The sequence below is a fragment of the Papio anubis genome, chromosome X (genome assembly GCF_008728515.1).
Source record: "Papio anubis isolate 15944 chromosome X, Panubis1.0, whole genome shotgun sequence".
Classification (NCBI taxonomy): Eukaryota; Metazoa; Chordata; class Mammalia; order Primates; family Cercopithecidae; genus Papio; species Papio anubis.
In genome coordinates, this window is record NC_044996.1 from 116632178 (window position 1) to 116654869 (window position 22692).

The following is a 22692-nucleotide window of genomic DNA, read 5'->3' on the forward strand; positions in this document are numbered from 1 at the left end:
TTTTTATTTAAGATGTACAATTTAATTTGTCAGTCAAAATCCATACCGCAAAAGATACATCATTTTGAAAAACCCAAAAATGTATTTGACCAGGAAAAATATAGACTAGAAATATAACATTAGCTACTAATTCTCAACAGAATTTTTACCTTAATAAGAGCAGCTGGAATTACCTTCCACCTCCCTCTCTTCATTGTACAATCACCCGCTAGTTTTTATTACTTCCAGTTTTTACTAGCAACCAAATCAATCTCTCTTTCTTTTATTGTTGCTGTTACTGGCTCAATTCATGACTTTCTTACCTGGACTATTGGCCTCATTTCCCACGCTCTTGTCTTAGAGCTCTTTCCAATCTATCCGGTCAGGTTATTCCTGCTAAGTTCTGCTTCAATTTCTCCAATGGTTCCTGACTTCCTAGAGTATAATATTAGCATTTCCTGTCATGTCATACAAAGTCCTTGTGATATGGCTCCCATCTATCTTTTTCCACCTTTTCTCCTGACACTCCCCCATCACTTCTTCTGTCCTGTGCCCCGATATATATGTATTCCATCCATATCAAACTATTTTATGTAAAAGCTACTCTACTATACCACTGTGATCTGTTGATGAACTCTCCAAAGATGTCCATGTCTTAATTCCTAGAACCTGTGACTGCTACCTTAAGTGGCAAAAGGAACCTAGAAGGTGTGATTAAGTTAAGGATCATGAGATGGAGAGATTATTCTGGATTAAGGTGGAGGGCCCAATGTAATCAAAAGAATATTTACAAGAGGGAGGCAGGAAAGTCAGAGTCAAAGAAGGAGATGTGACAGTACAAGTAAAGGTTAGAGAGATTGGAAGATGCTATGCTGATGATTTTGAGTTCAGGAAGGAGCAACAAGACAAGTAATACAGGTGGTTTCTAGAAGCTGGGAAAAGCAAGAAAACAGATTCTTCCCTGGAGCCTCCTAAAGGAATGCATCCCTGCTGATACCTCGATTTTAGAACTTCTGACCTTAAGCACCATAAGATAATAAATTTGTGTTGTTTTCAGACACTAAATTTGTGGTGATTTGTTACAACTACAATAGGAAAGTAATATACATGTATGAGATCTCATATCACTTATTTTTTGCAAGGTATTTAATAGCAGAGGTGGTAGATTGTTCATCTTTTTTAATCCCCCAGAGAATTCAGTCCAGTCACTTGTTTACAGTATGTTTTGTCTGAAAACATTTGCTAAATACAAAGAATAAACTAGAACTGACTAGCGAATATGAAAGGACAATGCCTATAGCACCACCAGTTCCAAAGATATGACAGAAACACGGATTTTATAAAAAGGCATGCAGTTACAAAAATAAGCACTCCATATGCTTCTAAAAATATCAGCAAAGTTATGAGGAAATTACATAAACAATTTTCAGGATATGATTCATAGGTATAGAAAACTAAGAATGATCAAATTAATAAAGATAAATCATACTGCATTGGTTTCTATTAATAAAATTTTCCATAAGTTTGTTTTTTAAACAAAGAATACAAAAGGCAAGTTTCTACAAACAAATATCTAATATTTTAACCTTTTTTATGCCCAGACATAGCTGATGTGAATCAATGTTATCAAGCACTTGGTATATATTAGGAATTCAACAAATGCTTGTTAACATTGGTGTACACAACCTGTTACTTTGTCCTTTAACAAGATGAAGTAGTTTCCATGCATAAAATCCTAAAAGAAAGAAATGTAATCAAGTACAATTGTACATATTTTATATGAGTACTCATAACTGGAAAAGTATTATCGAAGTTTGAAAACATTGGTAGCATGTTAATATTTTCATGTGTGGAAGGTGTATTATATGCCTTTCGTTTGAAAAAGCATTTATAACAGGTAAGACCCTTTGAAAATTTTTCACTTTAAAAAAAAAAAAAAAATTGCCGACCAATAATTCCTCTTGATCTTCATTCTTTGGGATATGCAGATAAAAGTAATTGCTTTTTCAAGGTAACTTTGCCTGATGACTAATGCTTTCCATTTAGCTCGATTCTACCTAGGCCCTCCCATCTCCTATTCCAGGGCCAGTCCAATAGACCAGCAGGAAAAGCTAACTCGTGAAGCACACATCTATCCACACATGATCTTCACTTCCATATTCTTCTCAGCAGCTCTTATTTATATTAGTGAGCAACTAAAATCTTTAAAGACTTTTCCTCCTTTTGACACCTGAATTACTAAAATGACAAGACCTTAATGACAGCAATGTATTAAAAGAGGATTTTTAATAAGTCTATAATATGAATGCACTTGTCAAAATAATTTAAATTCTGGTAATACAGGGCTACAAATGGACATGATGCTAAGATCATAAAAATATGGTATTTTTATCTCCTTGAAAGATCTCAATGAACATTTCTATTATAAAAATGTACCAAAATATAGGAGAAATATATATACTCTTTATAAAACCTAAGGCAATACATTAGAGAAAATAAATGTTTGAAAAGTATTGAGATCAAATAATCACTGAGCAATAATTCATGAAAAGTTTTCTTCCCATGTTTATTTCTCTCTGTGTTCTGTGTTTATTACTGCATTTTCATCAATCCTAAAAAGCCACAAGATGGCATTGGAGAGTACAATTGCTTTATAGAACATATTTATAGAAAAAATTGGAAGAATCCTCTTTTCAGATATTTGCATTTCTTCTGATATGACCATATATTTCAGAAAAATATTAATTCACCAGAGTATGAAAATCTTTCCTCACATTGATAAGAATAATTTTTCTTTACCATTTACAACATAGTATTTGGAATACAAAATAAGTGGAATATGCTTTAAGAACTTAAAGTAAGATGCCAATGGCAGTACTTTATTGAGCTCAAGGTAGCAAAACTAATTTGGAAATATTTTAGTACAGTTAGTAAAACATAAATGACAATTGAATAAAGTTGAGAATACTCACAAGAGGCTCACTGACATTTTTTAAAGAAATATTTATATATAACCCTCAGAGATTTTAAAACTTGGCAAAGTTATTCACTGTCATCGCCTTAAGGCAACATTTCCCATGCAAGGTGTCTTGCATAGATGTCTTAAGAGACCATAACTCTACAAAAAGAAATTTGCCTTAAATAAGCAAAAACAGACTAAAACATGGTTTGGTATTTTAAACTGACAAACCAAATTTTACCTAGTCACATCACCACATGCAAGGAAAAGTATCTTATTTTTAATTGGGCCTTCTAATGATATACTGTGTGCTGTTTAAAAAGAAAGAAAAACTATTTTTTTTTCTCTTAATAGAAACTTTGTTTCAAGCCAATAACATCCTCCACTCTTTAGTGCTGGCTCCAACTGTATAGCATAAAGTTAAATATAGCCAACAATGGGCCTCGGGTACTCTGGTCACCAACTCTGCCTTTTTAAACGTGTGATCAATTTGCAAATATGTAAAATAAGTTACAGAAAAAAGTGTCAGGTGTGTACTTAGTATGCATTGAAAGTGCTCAATAAATATTTGTGAAAGGAACAAAAAGATGAACTATTATTTGTATGGATGATGTTGTAGTTCAAAACTTTATGAAAAAGGAAACCAAAAACATGACAGGTTCAGTCAGGGACATGTTCCCAATCAACAAGGCTCGTTAGGAGCTGGATTGAAACCCAAATGTCTTAATTTCCACTGCTGTGGGTATTATAAGGTAGGTGCAAAACTAATTGCAGTTTTCGCCATTGAAAGTAATGGCAAAAATTGCAATTACTTTTGCACCAACCTAATATAATACTCATCAGATTAATGTAAGCCACTTCTGATATATTAACTAAAAAGATGTTATTTTTGTGATCATCACTGTAGATGAAAGTTGGAGTGTAAATATCAGCTGTCTGTAGACCTTTCCTGGAACTTTCAATAGTTAACATGAAGATTAACCATGGAAAATTATAACACACTTGTAAGCTGTCTTTCATATCTGTATCTATGAAATGAAAAAATGAAAATTAAATCAGTATCACCCTTCCTTCAGGAGGTTTATCTATGGCAAAACATATTTCAATTCGTGGTAACAGAAGTTTTTGATTGGAAAAAAAATGTTATCTGTAGTATAATGCAATTCTTTTCATTAGCATGGATGACCACAAGTTTTATACTTGTTTTAACTAAATAGAAAAAGCATAATTTCTAAAGAGTTAAACAAACTTTAAAAAGTAAAATCAGTGGTCGGGTGTGGTGGCTCACACCTGCAATCCCAGCACTTTGGGAAGCCAAGGCAGGCGGATTACGAGGCTAGGAGTTTGAACGAGCTCAGGAGTTTGCGACCAGCCTGGTCAACATAGTGAAACCCCATCTATACTAAAAATACAAAAATCAGCTGGGCGTGGTGGCACGTGCCTGTAATCTCAGCTACTCAGGAGGCTGAGGTAGGGAATCATTTGAACTCTGGAGGCGGAGGTTGCAGTGAGCCGAGATCACACCATTGCACTCCAGCCTGGACGACAGGGCGAGACTCCGTCTCAAAATAAATAAATAAATAAAAATAAAATAAAATCCCTCTAATATACAAAGGCCCTTTAATATACTGATTTTGCACAATACATACTTTTTAAAAACCTGACATCAACTTCTTTTAGACTCCCTTGTCTCTCCACCCCTACATTTTCCTGAAATTTGATTTAATGACGTATTTTCAGTTATCTGACACAACTTTCCAAAGAATTTAACACTATCACTCTTTCATTTTGAAACTTTCTCCACTCTTGGTTTGCAGTAACCAAAACAAGTAAGGTCTCTTTCTTCCTCTCTTAGCTTCCCCTTAGTCTCCTTCCCTGACTGGCTGCTCTTTCTCTGCCAGCCTCTTCAGGGCTAGTGTTCCATGGAATCCTTGATCCTCTCCCTTTCCCTTTTCTTTTCCTCTTGTCTCTCTGCATGTTTTCCCTGAATAATCTCATTCCATCATGTTGCTCTCAATATGAGGGCAATTTCAAACTCCATACCTCTTGCTTGACATTTGCAGTGTGAACAGTGGTCCCCCAAAAGATATGCCCACTGAGACCTGTGAATATATGAATTTATTTGGATAAAGAATCTTTGTGGATGGAATTAAGGTTACAGATCTCAAAAAGAGATCATGTTGGATTTTCCAAGTGGATCCTAAATCCAATGACAGGTGTCCTTATAAGAGGAAAGCAGAAGGAGATTAAAGACACAGAGAAGAAGGCCATGTGAAGATGGTAGCGGACACAACCCAAGGAAAACTAAAGCCACCAGAAGGTGGAAGAGGCGAAGAAGGATTTTATCACAGAGCCTTCAGAAGAAGTGTGGCCCTGCTTATACTTTGATTTCAGGCTTCTGGCCTCCAGAACTGTGAGAGGACAAATTTTATTGTTTTAAGTCACCCAGTTTGTGGCAATTTGTTACAGAAGCCACAGGAAACAAGCACAATTCCAGACCAATAAATCCATTAGCTCAATATTTCCAGTGACTACCACAGCTCGTATGTTCCAAATTGACCTCATTTCATCCCCTCTCCCCGCAAAAACTGCCATTGATCTTCTCTCTGTAATTAGTGACACCATCAATGTAACTTCTCCTCGAATTATTTCACGATTCATGTCCAAACACTTACCAGATCCTATATATTCTTCAGAAACTTATTTTCAGTCCCTTTGATTGATTTTCAGGCCCTCAGTATATGTAAATATGATTTTATTGAGTCCCTTACTGGTCATTCTGGAATCTCACCCTAGTCTTTTCTACAGGGGGCGTTAACATGTCAAAAATCAGGTGTGACCATGCCATTTTCATGTGTGATCCTACATAGCTTGATTGTGTGTCTTCCCTTCTCTGTAAAGGCAGCTTTACTGATGGACTCATAAATGTGGGTAACACCATCATATACAAAGCAAGAAGTTTCATCTTTATGGTGTAGAGAAGACACCATAATGAACAGATCTATCAAATCAGAGGCCCAACCACCCAGACTGAATTTTCTACTAAAGGGATTTGCAAAGTTATTAAATATCTCAGCGAAAATATTTTATTCTCAAGATAAAATCCAAAATCCCTTGCAAGATATCCAAAATTCTTCATATTCTATCCTCAATCTACATTTGGGGCTTCATCGTAGTCACAAAGACCTTACTATTTTCTTTCAATAAGTAGTTGTTTCAAGTTTCTGTGTTTTGAGGACCTTTAATATGATGGATGGTATCCCAATCCTCTCATTACAGAATGTTTTTCTTTCCCTCTTTCTTTATATCCTCTCACATCTAATTGATCATCTATTTCAATTGAGTCTAACTTTAAAATTGCTCTCTCTCCTGTCTTCACTATTCTCACTGCTATTACTTTACATCTGGAAATCATTTTTCAGGTCAGGTATTATTTTGTTGAAAGGAACACAGACGTCCTTAGTCTACCACAGAGAAAATGGGGTATTTTTGAAAGTATATGTGTGGAGTGCAGATGAATCTTAAAACATTCTTAAGATCCAAAGCGTCACTAGTATCAGTTTCCTCTTTCTCTTTCCGCCTCTCTTCCTTCCTTTCCCTCTGCCCTGTTTTCTTTCCCTTTTCTTCTTTTGCTACAAACCCACTGCACCCTTTATCATGCACCATGGATTACATAGGCCCTTCAGCAAAAGTTTTCAACTTCCCTGTTCTTTCTCTTCCATTCCCATCTGGCTCCCGGCTGACTATTCTTTCTCTAGTCTTCAAAGCCTTCAACAGACAGTGTATTTGAATTGGCTAACTGCCAGTTGCAGTAAGCCAAATAATGCTCTCTAGAAAGATGTCTACTGCCTCATCCCTAAAGCGTATGACTATGTTATATTACATGGCAAAAGGTACCTTTCCAATTTGATTAAATTCATGATTTTAAGATGGAATGATTGTCCTGGGTTACCTAAGGATGCCCAATATAATAATGAAGGCCCTTATAAGGGAAAGAGAGAGGTAGAAGGGTCAGAGTCAGAGGAGATGTGATTATGAAGAACCTCAAGAACTACAAGATAATAAATTTGTGTTGCTTTAAGCCACTATGTTTATAGCAATTTGTTAAAACATCAGTAGGATACTGATACACCAGTGTCCTTTATTTCCAAGCCACCTTATGGATCATGTGAAAGCCTATAGTTGACCACCCAGGGATCAGGGGTTAATCCTCTGGTCCTAGCAGTGAATGCCTGTGTGTGATCTCTGCGATAAACATTGATATGGTTTGGCTGTCTCCCTACCCAAATCTCATCTTGAATTGTAACTCCCACAATTCCCACCTGTCATGGGAGGAACTCAGTGGGAAGTGACTGAATTATGGGGATGGGTCTTTCCTGCACTGTTCTTGTGATAGTGAATGAGTCGCATGAGATCTGATGGGTTTAAAAATGGGAATTTCCCTGCATAAGCTCTCTCTTGCCTGCTGCCATCACATAAGATGTGACATATTCCTTGCCTTCCGCCACGATTTTAAGGCTTCCCCAGCCATGTGGAACTATAAGTCCAATTAAACGTGTTTTTTCTTCCTGGTCTCAAGTATGTCCTTAGCAGCAGCATGAAAACAGGCTAATACAGTAAATTGGTACCAGGAGTAGGGCACTGCTGAAAAGATACCCGAAAATGTGGAAGCGACTTTGGAACCAGGTAACAGGCAGAGGTTGGAACAGTTTGGAGGATTCAGAAGAAGACAGGAAAATGTGGGTAAGTTTAGAACTTCCTAGAGACTTGTTGAATGGCTTTGACAAAAATGCTGATAGTGGTATTAACAAAAAGGTCCAGGCTAAGGTGTTCTCAGATGGAAATGAGGAACTTGTTGGGAACTGGAGCAGAAGTGACTCTTCTTATGTTTTAGCAAAGAGACTGGCAGCATTTTGCCCCTGCCCTAGAGATTTGTAGAACTTTGAACTTGAGAGGGATGATTTAGGGTATCCAGCGGAAGAAATTTCTAAGCAGTAAAGTATTCAAGAGGTGACTTGGGTGCTGTTAAAGGCATTCAGTTTTATGAGGGAAGCAGAGCATAAAAGTTCGGAAAATTTGCAGCCTGACAATGTGATAGAAAAGAAAATCCTATTTTCTGAGGAGAAATTCAAGCTGGCTGCAGAAATTTGCATAAGTAATGAGGAACCGAATGTTAATCCCCAAGACAGTGGGGAAAATGTTTCCAGGGTATGTCAGAGGTTTTCAAAGCAGTCCCCCGCCATCATAGGCCCAGAGGTTGAGGAAGAAAATGTGATTTCATGGGCCAGGCCCAGGGTCCTCCTGCTGTGTGCGGTCTAGGGACCTGGTGCCCTATGTCCCAGCTGCTCCAGCTGTGGCTGAAAGGGGCCAACACAGAGCTCAGGCTGTTGCTTCAGAGGGTACAAGCCCCAAACCTTGGTGGCTTCCACATGGTGTTGAGCCTCCCAGTACACAGAAGTCAAGAATTGAGGTTTGGTGACCTCCACCTAAATTTCAGAAGACTTATAGAAATGCCTGGATACCCAGGCAGAAGTTTGCTGTAAGGGTGGGGCTCTCGTGGAGAATCTTTGCTAGGGCAGTGCAGAAGGGAAATGTGGGGCCAGAGCCCCCATACAGAGTCCCTCCTGGGGCACCACCTAGTGGAGCTATAAGAAGGGGGCCACCGTCCTCAAGATCCCAGAATGGTAGACCCACCAACAGCTTGCATTGTGTGCCTGGAAAAGCCACAGACTCTCAACTCTAGCCCATGAAAGCAGCTGGGAGGGAGGTTGTACCCTGCAAAGCCATGGGGGTAGAGCTGCCAAGACCATAGGAACCCACCTCTTCCATCAGCACGACCCAGATGTGCAAGACATGGAGTCAAAAGAGATCATTTTGAAGCTTTAAAATTTGACTGCCCTGCTAGATTTCAGACTTGCATGGGGCCTGTAGTCCCTTTGCTTTGGCCAATTTCTCCCATTTGGAACGGCTGTATTTACTCAATGCTTGTACCCCCGTTGTATCTAGGAAGTAACTAACTTGTTTTTGATCTTATAGGCTCATAGGCTGAAGGGACTTGACTTGTCTCAAATGAGACATTGGACTGTGGACTTTTGAGTTAATGCTGAAATGAGTTAAGACTTTTGGGGACTGTTGTGATGGCATGATTGGCTTTGAAATGTGAGGACATGAGACCTGGGAGGGGCCAGGGGTGGAATGAAATGGTTTGGCTGTGTCCCCGCCCAAATCTCACCTTAAACTGTAACTCCCACAATTCGCACCTGTCATGGGAGGAACCCAGTGGGAGGTGATTAAATTATGGAGTCAGATCTTTCCTGCACTGTTCTCATGATAGTGAATGAGTTTCACAAGATCTGATGGTTTTTAAAATGGGAATTTCCCTGCACAAGCTCTCTTTTTGCCTGCTACCATCCATGTAAGACATGACTTGCTCCTCCTTGCCTTCCGCCATGATTGTGGGGCTTCCCCAGTCATATGGAAAGTCCAATGAAACCTCTTTCTTTTGTAAATTGCCCAGTCTCAGGTATGTCTTTATCAGCAGCATGAAAATGTACCAACACGAACATCATTTCTCTAACAAAACTTAAATTGCCTACCATTTGCTAGCTTCTATATTGCTTCCCTCTATCCCTCACCTCTCCCATCAAATATATAGAACAATATATTATTTTTTACCCTCATAACATAGTACCACACTTATACACTTGTAATACTTTGAATATTATTACTTATTAAGTAATAATATTCCAAGTTAATAAGTTGGAATAGTAATACTACTACCAATAATAATATTCCAAGTTAATTAGTTGGAATTCCAAGTTAATAAGATGGAATAACTTGGAATACTATACTTATTAACTTGGAATATTCTCCTCCTCATTGAAGTCTTAGTCAACTTGGAAGATTCATTCATATTGCCTTTTATCCTTAACTCACCATGAAGCAGGCATCATTTTCCACAATTGGCATTCATCTATGTCAACTCTATATAAAATTATACTGACAACTGAAACTGAATGGCTAAGTTTGTGGGGAAATTCACACGTATAACAGAATATAGGTATAATAGAACATAGATACAACTAAACAAAGATATTGGCTAATTTTATTTTGTTTGTTAGGTGCAAGTTCCATTTTTGTTAGACTTATTATTTTATTGAAGGACATAATTTCAAAGGCATATTAAAATTACTCTAGATCTAATTTCAAAATTTGAAAGAAGTACAATAAATAGGAGAATTTTTGTTTCTGAGAAAAAATTAAAGTGCTTTTTTGTTACCTTCAAAAGGTAAAGAAACAAAGCCCCAGAAGTTTGGTCTTATAAGCTACCCCAAAGGAAAATAAGGAGAAACACCTTATCTTTTTTGACATATTTGACAAACTGAGAATAAACACATGGTAACATAATAAAAGGCGGATGCTGGGGGACTAGGTTGTCTCTTAATCATGTGAAATTAAGCTCATTGACTTACGGGAATGCTCAAGAGAGCTGTTGCACATAAATCACATTGACATGAGATGGAAGTACCCCCACTAGACTTTCTCATTCCTATTCAGTTAAATCTCACTTTCTTTACACAGTAGCATAATTTCTTTTACTTAAATGAATATCCATACGTAACAACACAAAAATTAGAACTGAAACTGTGTCTTTGGTTATTTCACTACTCTTACCTTTTATAAATTTTTTGGACCTAGAGTCACAAGTTTAGGAAAACCTCTTGAGGCTTGTCTTCCTCTTGCTGTCAAGAAGAATTGCATCTAAATCATTTTACACAAACAGGTGTCCCCTGTCTGGTTCTAGAATGAAAAGAAGATCAACTCCCTGTGGTAACCCTTTTACTCTCTAATAGTTGGCTGCTTTGGGGAGCTTTTATATAGTTTAAATCCCTCCTAAAATAACATGTGCTTTTTGGTAATGCAGCCACTTACTCTTCTCCATATGCTGTAATAACTGTGAATACTTTTTCTATACTGAAGTCACTTGCTTATTTATCCTGTATTACTAATCATGAGCCACAGCCTTTTCATAATGGCCACAATGGAACAATACCATTAAACTCAAAACTTCAGCACAATGACATTAGTACTTCTTTAAAGCAGCACTAAATGTAGTAGAATTCCAATAGAAAAATACTTGAAGAATCATTTTCCTTACCCTTTAACAGATTTTGAACTGCATCTTAAGCCCATGAAAACATTCCCCATTTGTAAAGGTTCATTGTCTTCATCTAAATCCTTATCATGTCCTAGATATTGCTTATTCTGAGATTTTTGCTTCAGTAGCCTCACATTATACATTATACTGATTGCTCTTTAAGAAAAAAATCATTTTTCTTAAATGCCTCTATTTAATTTTACCTTTATCTTTCTAATATCGTTTTGGTCCTGTAGCATCCTCACTGATGTAACCCTGAATATTAAAACCACTCACTCAACCATTTATGCAGTCATTAATACATTAAGACATTTCCTTGAACCCTGACTCTGAAACAGCATATTTGGCACTGTAGAGATTATAAACATATATTAATTGTGGTCCTTGCACTCACCATCTTATATTCTGAGTACGTTTTTGAGAGAAAAACATCATGGAACCCCTTGTATTACCTAATTTCTACATCCAGACCCCTCTAGCTTCATTTTTCTTCAATATCCCAAACTTTTCAGGCAAATTACAACTCACACTTTAGTCCCCCCAAAGTGCTACAGCTATACTTTGTCCATAACAGTCCTTCAACCATTTATACTATTTCCCTACTCCCAAATCTTACTCCAGATTTTCTTACACACCATTTTAGAATGTATATATTTAAGAATAGCTATTATTAACAGAGACTATGCTAACCTCTTTGAATGGCCTTTTAAAGATGGACCATGTCAAATACTTTAACCATGCAGACAAAGTAATAATAATATTTTTATAGTTTGAAAAGTCCTACCAAGACGCAGCGGAAATATGAAAAAAAAAATTCTTTTTATTTGCAGATAAATATACAAACAGAGGAGAAGGAAGAGAGGAAGGAAGGAAGGAAAGAACAAAAAGGGAAAGAAGGGAGGAAGGAATGAAGGAAAAAAGGGACCAACAGACAAGAATGTAAAGCTAAATTTCTCAAATGGTTGAGAGACAAAGTTTCTCCAAGCAAGCATTTGCTTTACATGTGTGTTTTTTTTTCCAGAATTCTAAAAATGACAGCAACTGAGATGTTTACTTACTGAATTGCTATAATATTTCACACGCTTGAGGGGGATTGGCAATATTGGTCGTCTTAGCCTCCTTCATCAAGTGCTACTTATAAAAACTAAACAAATAGGTATGAAATTGTCCCAGGATAAAATCTATTGTGTAACGAACGCTGAATATCTGCTTCTATAGATATTAAAAGTATTGATTCTAAATGTAGGCACAACTTTAGGACATTACCTGAGAGACCAGATATAGTCCTCAGTTGTCATAACATATTGTACATATTTAAAGTGATATTTAAAACAAAACGTTATAAAGTTGCATTTGAATATTTTAATCAAGGATGTTATAATGACATAACTGCCTTATTATATTAAATCTGTTCTTTAAATTAATAGTGATGGGAGTGTAAGCCAATGTGATAAAAATAATGCATTTCCAGCTTGTGTAATAAGAGCTCCTATTGCTTTCAAATTAGTTCTGTTAATGAGAAACAAATATCTACTTTTAAATTTTTATGGAATGACAATATGTGTTAATCTAAAGTAAACACGATACAAAATTAGCATGCCATAAAAAATCAATATTTCTCTGTGTAATATAATATTGTATATGTTCCTAATTATTAAAATATCTAGTTCTGGTTTTCTAGTGGTCACAGTGAACTAAAAATAATATTCTAGTAAAAGACACATGAAAAGCATTGGGTTGTTAGTCATGTTTATTGACCTTTCAAAAAGATGAATAAAATAAAGAATCAAAAGAGAATTAAATGATAAGACGAAAGAAGAAAGATAAGAAGCCCTCTTGATTAATACGCAAAATCAAACATCAAAAATTGATTTTTATCCCCTGGCCACGGTGCTGCTGGTTTTATAGGTTGGGCTGGGTGTGAAGATTGAGCCATCCATCTTTTAAGGAAAAAATGCCAAGTACACTCCTCTTCTACTTGATGTATGGAGATCAGTAATGACACTATTCAGTAAGCTACATATCTGCTTCCCTCAAACAAAGATGCCACGGGAACAGACATCAGCTGAAATAAGTCCAAGCTATGAAAGTATATGGAGAGAATAATAATATTCCTTCCCAAAGTGCCCACTTAATATCTAAAAGTCAAACAAACAAACAAGCTTCCATTCATCTGGATCTTAATATAGACACTAGGGGAAGGTGTGTTAATTTACATCATATAGAAAAGTAAACAAATCAGGCATGCTGCAAAATCCCAGTACCTGCCTTGTCATTTTTACATTGTAATATAGAAAACACATTTGGTTTAGAAGGTATTATATAATTATGTGACAACTGCATTCATACATTGAAGAGAGAAAGGTCTCAGAACTTCTGCTTAACTTAGCACAGCATCTTATTACCATTCTTCTAAAATAATTACAAAACTGAAATAAAACTGAATTTGAGACAGATTCCTGAGTTTTCTCAAGCCTTTAGAGCAGACAATTTTTACAACAATGATGCTTTCTAGAATAGAAATTTATATTAAAATCACTTAACATAGATTTTTGAGACATTCTAATATTTGCATTTATATTAAATTTGCATTTTCCAACGGCCCCATGTTTCTAGCTCTGCTCTCATGCTTCTCAAACACACAAAGTAAGTCTCAGTTTGATAAAATTTCTTGCCCCCAAATTAGAGGTTATATAGAATGGACCTATTACCATTACTTTATGATTAAAAAGGAGTTACATTTCTATTTGAATAAATCAATCATAGATCTGACATACACAGGAAGAACTGAAAAAAACAGATTTTATATAATTAGTGGTAATAACCAGAAAAATAAAGTTTTAAAGAATTAATCAATATTTCCATTTTGGATAAACTATTGTCATTTTGTTATAATACTTGTACAAATGAGTGTTTCTCTTCTATATAGCTACTATCTCAAATACCTATGTTAAGTGATTTTAATGTAAATTTATATCCCAGAAAACATATCATTGTTGTAAAAATTATCGGCTTTCATCACTATTTACTCCCCTTTCTACCTACTGTAACTCTCTTGCTTATGCTCAATTGTACTTGAGCATAGTACAATTAAAGAAATCAAGATATATGTTATTTCCCATTAACCCATTCGAATTACATAAACCACTACATCATAATCTTGCCCTAGGGTTTTATCTCATTCAAAAGATCCACTGAGAAGGAGAGATGAAATAATGTGTAGACATAGAAACAGTATTTTTTCACATTGCCTATAACCACATCAGTGGCAGATACAACAGCTGTATAATAACCAAATATGCTAGAACCAACAGGCTCAGTATTTTTTTTTAACTTTCAACCACGCACCAAACCTTTTTCCATGCACAATGCCCTCCCCAATTTCCCCCCAGACTTTATCCCCAGAAGGGGCTCACGAGAGCAGAGCTGCTCCCTATTTCCCCTGCATGTGAGCTTTTTCGGTATACAATCAAAGTGAGTTTGAAGCCTTTTAACCTCATGGTTAAGATGGTTGCTTCACAGCCCCATCTCAGCCCTTTCATTCCCTTTCCTTTCTGAATTCCAAAGATGCTTTTGTCCATGCAATTGCTTATATCACAACACTGCAACCTCTTGTACATTATCTCATCTTCTTTTTCCCACAGTCTCTCTGGAACTAACAGACAATACATTCTAATTCTAGCAACAAAACACAATACCCTTCTTCTTCCTTTATGCCTAAAAGCTATAACTTCAAAACTTATGTGACTCCACATAGTGTGAGCATGGGAAAGCTTTATATTATTAGTGACTTACTAGACAAGATACAACTTCACATTGATAATGGTATTTATTCAATTGTTCCACACAATTGAAGTATCAACAGTCCACCACAAACCAAGATGCCTGATAACATGTAGTTTTTCACAAATGCCAACATTAATCTATTTAGTAGTTCCTTTCATTACCCTTCTACTTTACCTCTATATTTCCTATTAAAATATTAGTGCTTCCTCATGATATTTTCTTCAATAACACTAGTGTTTTCTTTATATACTTCCAAGCAATTCATCAAATCAGCTGGAGTACAACCCTGAAAAGAATCTTCCCTAAGCATAGCTGACACCAAAATGGTAACAATAAAAGTTAACATCAAAGATACAATAGTATTTCCATGCAAAAAATTAAATAACACTGTTTATATAAGAATACTTAAAATCCTACCACAAAATGAAGCCTAAATACAAGGTTTTGCTATTGAATCCATGCCAATTCATAGTAATTAACAAAATAAGCCACATTCTTTTAAATCCACTCTGACTTTTCTAATTCCCTATGAGTGTGCTCCACCTATTTACTCATAATATCTACAATATCTCCACCATATGGATAACTGATCATTCTCAACTTTTCCCCAAATGGCACATGTGTAAATGTAGCACTATCACTTAAAGCTATAAAAACAAGTAAAAAATAGAGGAATACTGCTTACCGGAGCCTCTTTTGGTCACAACCTTCAAACTCTGAGTAAAAGTAGCGTATAAGAGAATCAAGTGTGGAATCGGAGCTTTCATCTTCCAGCTCTTAAAGGCTGTTCCCTAAAGCACAGATTAAAAAGAAGAAAAACATGCATGCTTTAAAAATAGATAGCAATATTATGAGTTTCATAACTTTGATCAAACACGATTGGTGCAATGAATTACACAAAAGGAAAGAATATAACCAGGATTTCTATTATATTGTCCCATATGTTGTGGTTCCTAAGTTAAATCGAAACCAGTAATACCAAAATTATGCCTCCATAGCCCTCACCCCCAAAATGCTTTAAAATCTTATGTTGGCCGGGCGCGGTGGCTCAAGCCTGTAATCCCAGCACTTTGGGAGGCCGAGGTGGGTGGATCACGAGGTCAGGAGATCGAGACCATCCTGGCTAACATGGTGAAACCCCGTCTCTACTAAAAATACAAAAAAATAGCCGGGCGAGGTGGCGGGCGCCTGTAGTCCCAGCTACTCGGAGGCTGAGGCGGGAGAATGGCGTGAACCCAGGAGGCGGAGCTTGCAGTGAGCCGAGATCGCGCCACTGCACTCCAGCCTGGGCGACACAGCGAGACTCCGTCTCAAAAAAAAAAAAAAAAAATCTTATGTTAACTTGAGGTTTTGGATTTTTTACTTAAACTCCCTAGTTGTATTTAAATAAGTGGAAACAATCCCTTCAAAAGAATTATTTCACCAACAATTTATCTTAATATAAATCATCCAAACTGACATTTTTAACATTCCATGCTGCAATAGAATGTGGTTTTATTCAGTGTCATTCTTTCCAAGAGATTAAATCATAAACTGTATGCCTCAAAATATTTAATCATGATTTTATAATTGTCTTTCAAAAACCTCTAAAAGATACTTTAAGATAATTTTAAGCCTTTTGTTTTTATTAAAAGAATGTATATTCTGGCCAGGCACAGTGACTCATGACTGTAATCCCAGCACTTTGGGAGGCTGAAGCAGGCAGATCCCTTGAGCCCAGGAGTTTGAGACCAGCCTGGGCAACATGGCAAAACCCCCATCACTACAAAAAAAAAAAAAAAAAAAAAAAATAGCTGGGTGTGATGGAGTGCACCTGTAGGCCCAGGTGCTTGGGAGGCTGATGTACGAGGATGGCTTGAGCCTGGGAGGTCAAGGCTGCAGTGAGCTGAGATTGTGTTACTGTACTCCAGACTGAGCAACAAAGGAAGAAGAAGGAAAAAGAAGAAGAAGAAACAACACTCAATGAAGCTACCAAAAAATCATTTATTTCTATTATAAGGCTTGCAGAGGGATATCAGAAGGGACACTAACACAGTGTGTTTGGATTTCTAAAGGAGAAACATTTCATTTGAAATTAAATAAATGAACATTGTCTTCCTCAGAAAATCATCCTTCTGTGTCTCAGCTTCATTGAGATATAATTCACAAAGTTGGATATGTTTAAAATGTACAATGTGTTTTGATAGGCATATACACTGTGAAATGATTATCACAATAAAGATAGCTAACACATACTTCAACTGACATAGTTGCTATATTTTTGTGTGTGGTAAGACTTAATATCTACCCTCAACAAATTTTAAGTATACAATGTAGTATCATTAACTATAGTCAACATGCTGTACATTAGATCCCCAGAATGTACTCATGGTATATCTGCAACTTTGTACCCTCTGACCAACATATCCCCATTTTTCGCCATCCTGTCCCAGCCCCTGGCAACCACCATTCTACTCTCTGCTTCTTTTCTTTTTGTATAAGACTGAGATAGTAGAGCTGAGAGACTGAGTCTCAGAAAGTGGCAAATCAGAACACAGTTCAAATATATTGTAAACTTAAGACAGCACAAGTTTCTTTGCAAGACATTTGAGGACTGATCATATCCAGCTTTCAATCACTACAACTGTATTAAAGAGGAGAAAGCCAAAACTATCATATTTTGCATTGTCCCAGAGCCTCATTCAGATACTTCTGAATGGTTTTAATTGGTTAATTTACTCACATTAATAAGTCTGTTAAAACACAATTTAATTCACAAAACAAAAGCAAAATCCATTCACTTGTGGCAAGGTGTCACCATCATTTTATTCAGAAAATCAGTGGATGTGTAAAATAGCATGGAAAATAATCTATTTTAATGGCAGCACCTTTAAGGGATGATAATCTCCGTAAGTTTTCTATCCAAAGACCTTAAGTTTACATAAAGACATAAATGAAACCTAATCCAAAAAGCTGATTCATCAGACACATCTGATGAACTGCCACATTACAGTACAAATCTGAGTCATGCATTCCTAAAACCCGAATCCCATTTCCCAGCCACCACACTAACTGGAGCTGCAGGAAATCTTCAAGTTGACGTCTTCAGCCTTCAAGTTAGCTGTGAGAATCAGTTCCTCTTTGTGTGAGTTTAATCAGCACTGCCCAAGAAACTCCAGGACCCAACTATACATCAACTATACATCACAAGACCTTTCAGCTTAAGTATCTTACTACTTTACTCCTGTTCAAAATACTATTTCCTTACTCATTTCATTTCTATAAAGCATACAGGCTAGTTTGCAATTCTATTTCTTAAAATTAATTGGTATGGAAAGCATCAATTTGGTAATATCAAGATGCTTAATTGAATCTCTTGAAATTTTGTGTATTAGGGAACACAAAAAGAAATCCATAAAATTTCACAGACTTAACATTTTGGTCAATCTATAATAATCTTTTTACAAACTTCTTTGAGGAAGTTTATTGTGTCTTAAATTGAAAAACAGATTAAATATATCTAGCCACAGAATACAAGCTTTGCTATCCTCGTTGCATAATCAAAATTTGTACCCAGAAATAGCAATACAAACTGTACATAATCGTTTAGTGAGCTTCTCACATATTTTCTTATTGCTTACACTACTGGTGAACTAATTTCAAGAGGCCTTAATTTCTGGATAAATGGACCTGAAACGACTTGCCTGTTGCCTGTCAATCCCATTCACCATTTGGCTTCACATAAACCCTACTAAACCTTACACAGAATGAGCATATCACAATGGTTAAGAGCAGAAAGTCTATATATCCCAGCTTTGCCGCCTATCAACTGTGATTTGGAACAAATAACCTCTCTGTGACTAGTTTCTTCTTTTGCAAAATAAGTATTATAATAGTACATATAGCATAGTGCTTAGAACAGGACTGGCACAGTGAAAGACAAATCAAAGTTTCCAGGATTTTTGTTTGTTTGTTTGATTTTGAGACGGAGTCTCTCTCTGTCACTCAGGCTGGAGTGCAGTGGTGTGACCTCCGCTCACTGCAACCGCCACCTCCCGGGTTCAAATGATTCTCCTCTTTCAGCCTCCCAAGTAGCTGGGATTACAGGTGCCCGCCACCACACTCAGCTATTTTTTTTATTTTTAGTAGAGTTTCACTATGTTGGCCAGGCTTGTCTTGAACTCCTGACCTCAGGTGATCTTCCTGCCTTGGCCTCCCAAAGTGCTGGGATTACAGGCAAAGCTTCTGTTTTTATTGTTGTTATTGCAGTTAATTGTTATTATTTTTATTATTGTAAGTACTAATTAATTAATACTATTAATATCCACATTCTTTCCCTATGAAGTTTTCTGTGTATACCAGCTTTCTACTTGACAGGAAGGCCCTGAAGGGTAAATGTGAGTTTTAGGCAACTTTTTATTTGCAATGCTCAATGAATGCTAGCTGGAAAAAAATAAACAAATGAAAGACTGGATATGGTTGCCATTATATGCAGTTCAATTTTGATATTCAAACTCATCATTTGATAAACCCTTTTTGAGCATATACTAGGTCCAAGACGTTTTGCTATGATGCAGTGGGGACACAAAGACAATGCAATGGAGTCTAATCAAAAAGGCTCACAGACCAATAAAGGAAACAAATGCTTACCTATTTAATTAGACTAGCCCTGTTGCCATTTATTCAGTATAATGTGCTTAGAGAGTAGAGGAAGGAATCAATTAATTCTGCTCCAGGCTGGGTGTGGTGAAGTCAAAGGAAAGGGCGTCCAGGGGATGAAGTATTTCATCTAGATCATGAAGGACAGACTTTCTAAGGGAAAGGAAATTCTGGGTCCAGGACAAAGGATGAGTGAAATACTCAGTGTGGTAGGCAGAATATTGTCCCTTTCCTCTCACCAAACATGTCCAGGTCCCAATCTCTGGAACTTGTGAATATGTTGCTCTACATAGCAAAGAGACTGTGTAGATGTGATTAAGTTAAGAATTTTGAGATGGGACAGAGTCATTCAGGTGTGCCCAAAGTAATCAGAAACTCTCTTACAAAAGGAGAGCAAAAGAATCAGACTCAGAAAGAGAAAATACTAAATATATGGATGGAAACAAAGGTCAGAGGTTCAAGTGATGCACTGTGAAGGTGGAAGAACAGGCCATGAGACAATGAATGTTTGTGGCCCCTAAGAGCTGGAAAAGTCAAGGAAACAGATTTTCTCATACATTCTCCAGAAGAAAAGTAAGCATGCCAAACACCTTGATTTTAGACCCATTTTGAACATCTGATCTCCAGAATCATAAGATTTAAAAATTGGGTTATTTTAAGCCACTGAGTTTGTGGTGACTTCTTAAAGCAGCAATAGGAAATGATTACAACATTCAAAACAAGCAATGATGTGTTTTGAATGTGGATATGGAATCCACAATTGAGGGTACAGAAGTTGAGGATTGACTGGGGAATTCTGGATCACATATGTAAACAGGTGTGAAACGGCAAGTTTCAGGAATAAAGTGCAAATAGACCACAGGTTGTGGGTTGTAATAACATTTGAAGGCATCAATGCAGATAGACATTGTCAACGCAGAATTTTGACAAAACATCAATGGAAAACATTACAGGGGCATGAGGGAAAAATCCTCAACTTCTTATGCAACTTCTTCATTCATGCTCTAACTTAATCATCCAAGATTATTTCATACAACTTTATTTTTTTATTTTTTATTTTTATTTATTTATTTATTTATTTATTTTGATACAGAGTCTTGCTCTGTCACCCAGGCTGGAGTGCAGTGACGTGATCTCGACTCACTGCAAGCTCCGCCTCCCGGGATCACGCCATTCTCTTGCCTTAGCCTCCCGAGTAGCTGTGACTACAGGCACCCGCCACCATGCCAGGCTAATTTTTTTGTATTTTTAGGAGAGATGGGGGTTTCACCATGTTAGCCAGGATGGTCTCGATCTCCCTACCTCGTGATCCACCCACCTCAGACTCCCAAAGTGCTGGGATTACAGGTGTGAGCCACCGCACTGGCACAACTTTATTTTTTTGTTACCTATTTCTTTAGTCATAAAAACATTTCTTCAGAATACACATGATAACTGACCTAAGATTCTGACCTACCTCCTTTTCACACAACCCTAAGATTCTTTGCTGTATAGACAATGAAGAGCCAATGGATGCTTTTAAGTGAATAATCTAAATTGTTTTATATAGCATAGAGTGAAGCTGGAAGGAAACAGCAGGCAGCAGAACTGAAAGAAGAGGAAGCGGGTAAGTCAATGCAGTAACATTGAATACTGGGAAAACAGAACAGATTTAAGTGCATTGTGGATCTGAGGTGTGTAGCTTGAGAAACTAAGTCTATCATGATATTATATGCCAATATATAGAAATACAGAAGATTTTTTGGACAATGAGGGTGGAGAAATATGCAAAATTATATTTGGGACATGTTTAGTTTAAATTGCCTATGAAATTTCCTGTTAAAACTTTCATGTAGTTTATTAAAAATATTAGCCAGGAGCTCAGTAGAGATGGAAGATAACACAACACTATAATTATAGCTGAAGTTAAGAACATGTATTAGGAAAAACAAGAAGGAAGCACAGATAAAGAAGAGAAGAAGGCTCACATTATCCACCCTGGGGCTTACAAATATTTATAGGACAGGCAAAATTAATCAAGAGGGGGAAAAAGTGAGAAAAGCAAGCCACAGAGAGAGTGTCAATCAGAAAATGTTGGGTAAAATAAGCAAGCAAGGTATTTAGGGATATAATCAGGAGAATTTATGTATTGTGAGAATAAAAAGAGACATCTGGGCCAGTGTTGATGGCTCGTGCCTGTAATCCTAAGACTTTGGGAGGCCAAGGCAGGAGGATCACTTAAGCCCAGGAGTTCGAGACCAGTCTGTGCAACACAGTAAGACCACCATCTCTACAAAAATATTTAAAAATGAGCCAGGTGTGGTAGCACATGCTGTACTCCCAGGTACTGGGGAGGCTGAGGTGGGTGGATCACCTGAGCCCCAGAGGTTGAGGATGGAGTGAGCAGTGATTTTTTCACTACACTCTATCCTGGGCAACAAAGTGAGATCCTCTCTCAAAATAACAAAGACAACCAGCATCAGAGTTAAGATACTAATGACCGATCTTTTCGTTACACAAATGGGAGTATAAGTGGGCATAATCAAAAGAGTCCAACGTGGAAAATAAGTTTCATCTGCTTGTTTTTGAATGTTTTTCAAAAACAACATTCAAAACAAGCAATGATGTGTTTTGAATGTGGATGTGGAATCCACAATTGAGGGTAGAGAAGTTGAGGATTGACTGGGGAATTCTGGATCACATATGTAAACTGAGGCAAAAGAGAGGTAGAGTCAGAGGAAGGAAGTGAATCTAGAAGGAAGAGACATTAGTATGGGGAAGTTGAGACTCCTCCTTTTATAGGTAGAAAATAAAGTACAAATGGGTGAATATAAAGGTAAATTTGGAAGTGAAATGGACGGAAGCTGCACTCGTTTGTTTTATTCTCAACTATAAAGCAGGGACAATATGTTTTAGAATCAGAAAAATCTGGATTATTGGCCTTATTTATGTTAAGGTAAGCAAGTTACTTCATCTTTATAAGCCCCAGTTTTCTCATCTACAAAGCATGGACAAAAGTATCTGCCATATTTATTTCAGTTTTTACCTACTTTTCCCCAACATATCGAGGTAGCAAATACGTAATTCAAAGTTTCATAAGTCTTAAATAAAATACTTGTCTTTATGGTGACTATTAGTGTTTAACAATGACGTTTAATTATAGACATTTTTTAATGCTAGCTCTTTTCTTATG

At 36.7% G+C, this 22692-nt stretch overlaps 1 protein-coding gene across 1 annotated transcript in view; it reads right to left on the bottom strand.

The window, feature by feature from the left end:
* Positions 1–22692, bottom strand: part of IL1RAPL1 (interleukin 1 receptor accessory protein like 1) — a 1395449-nt gene that overhangs the window by 1166477 nt on the left and 206280 nt on the right. The window contains exon 2 of the mRNA XM_003917532.5: positions 15568–15673. Within this exon, the coding sequence (XP_003917581.2) occupies positions 15568–15649 (82 nt within the window). The 5' untranslated portion in view covers positions 15650–15673. The remainder of the gene's footprint in view (positions 1–15567; positions 15674–22692) is intronic.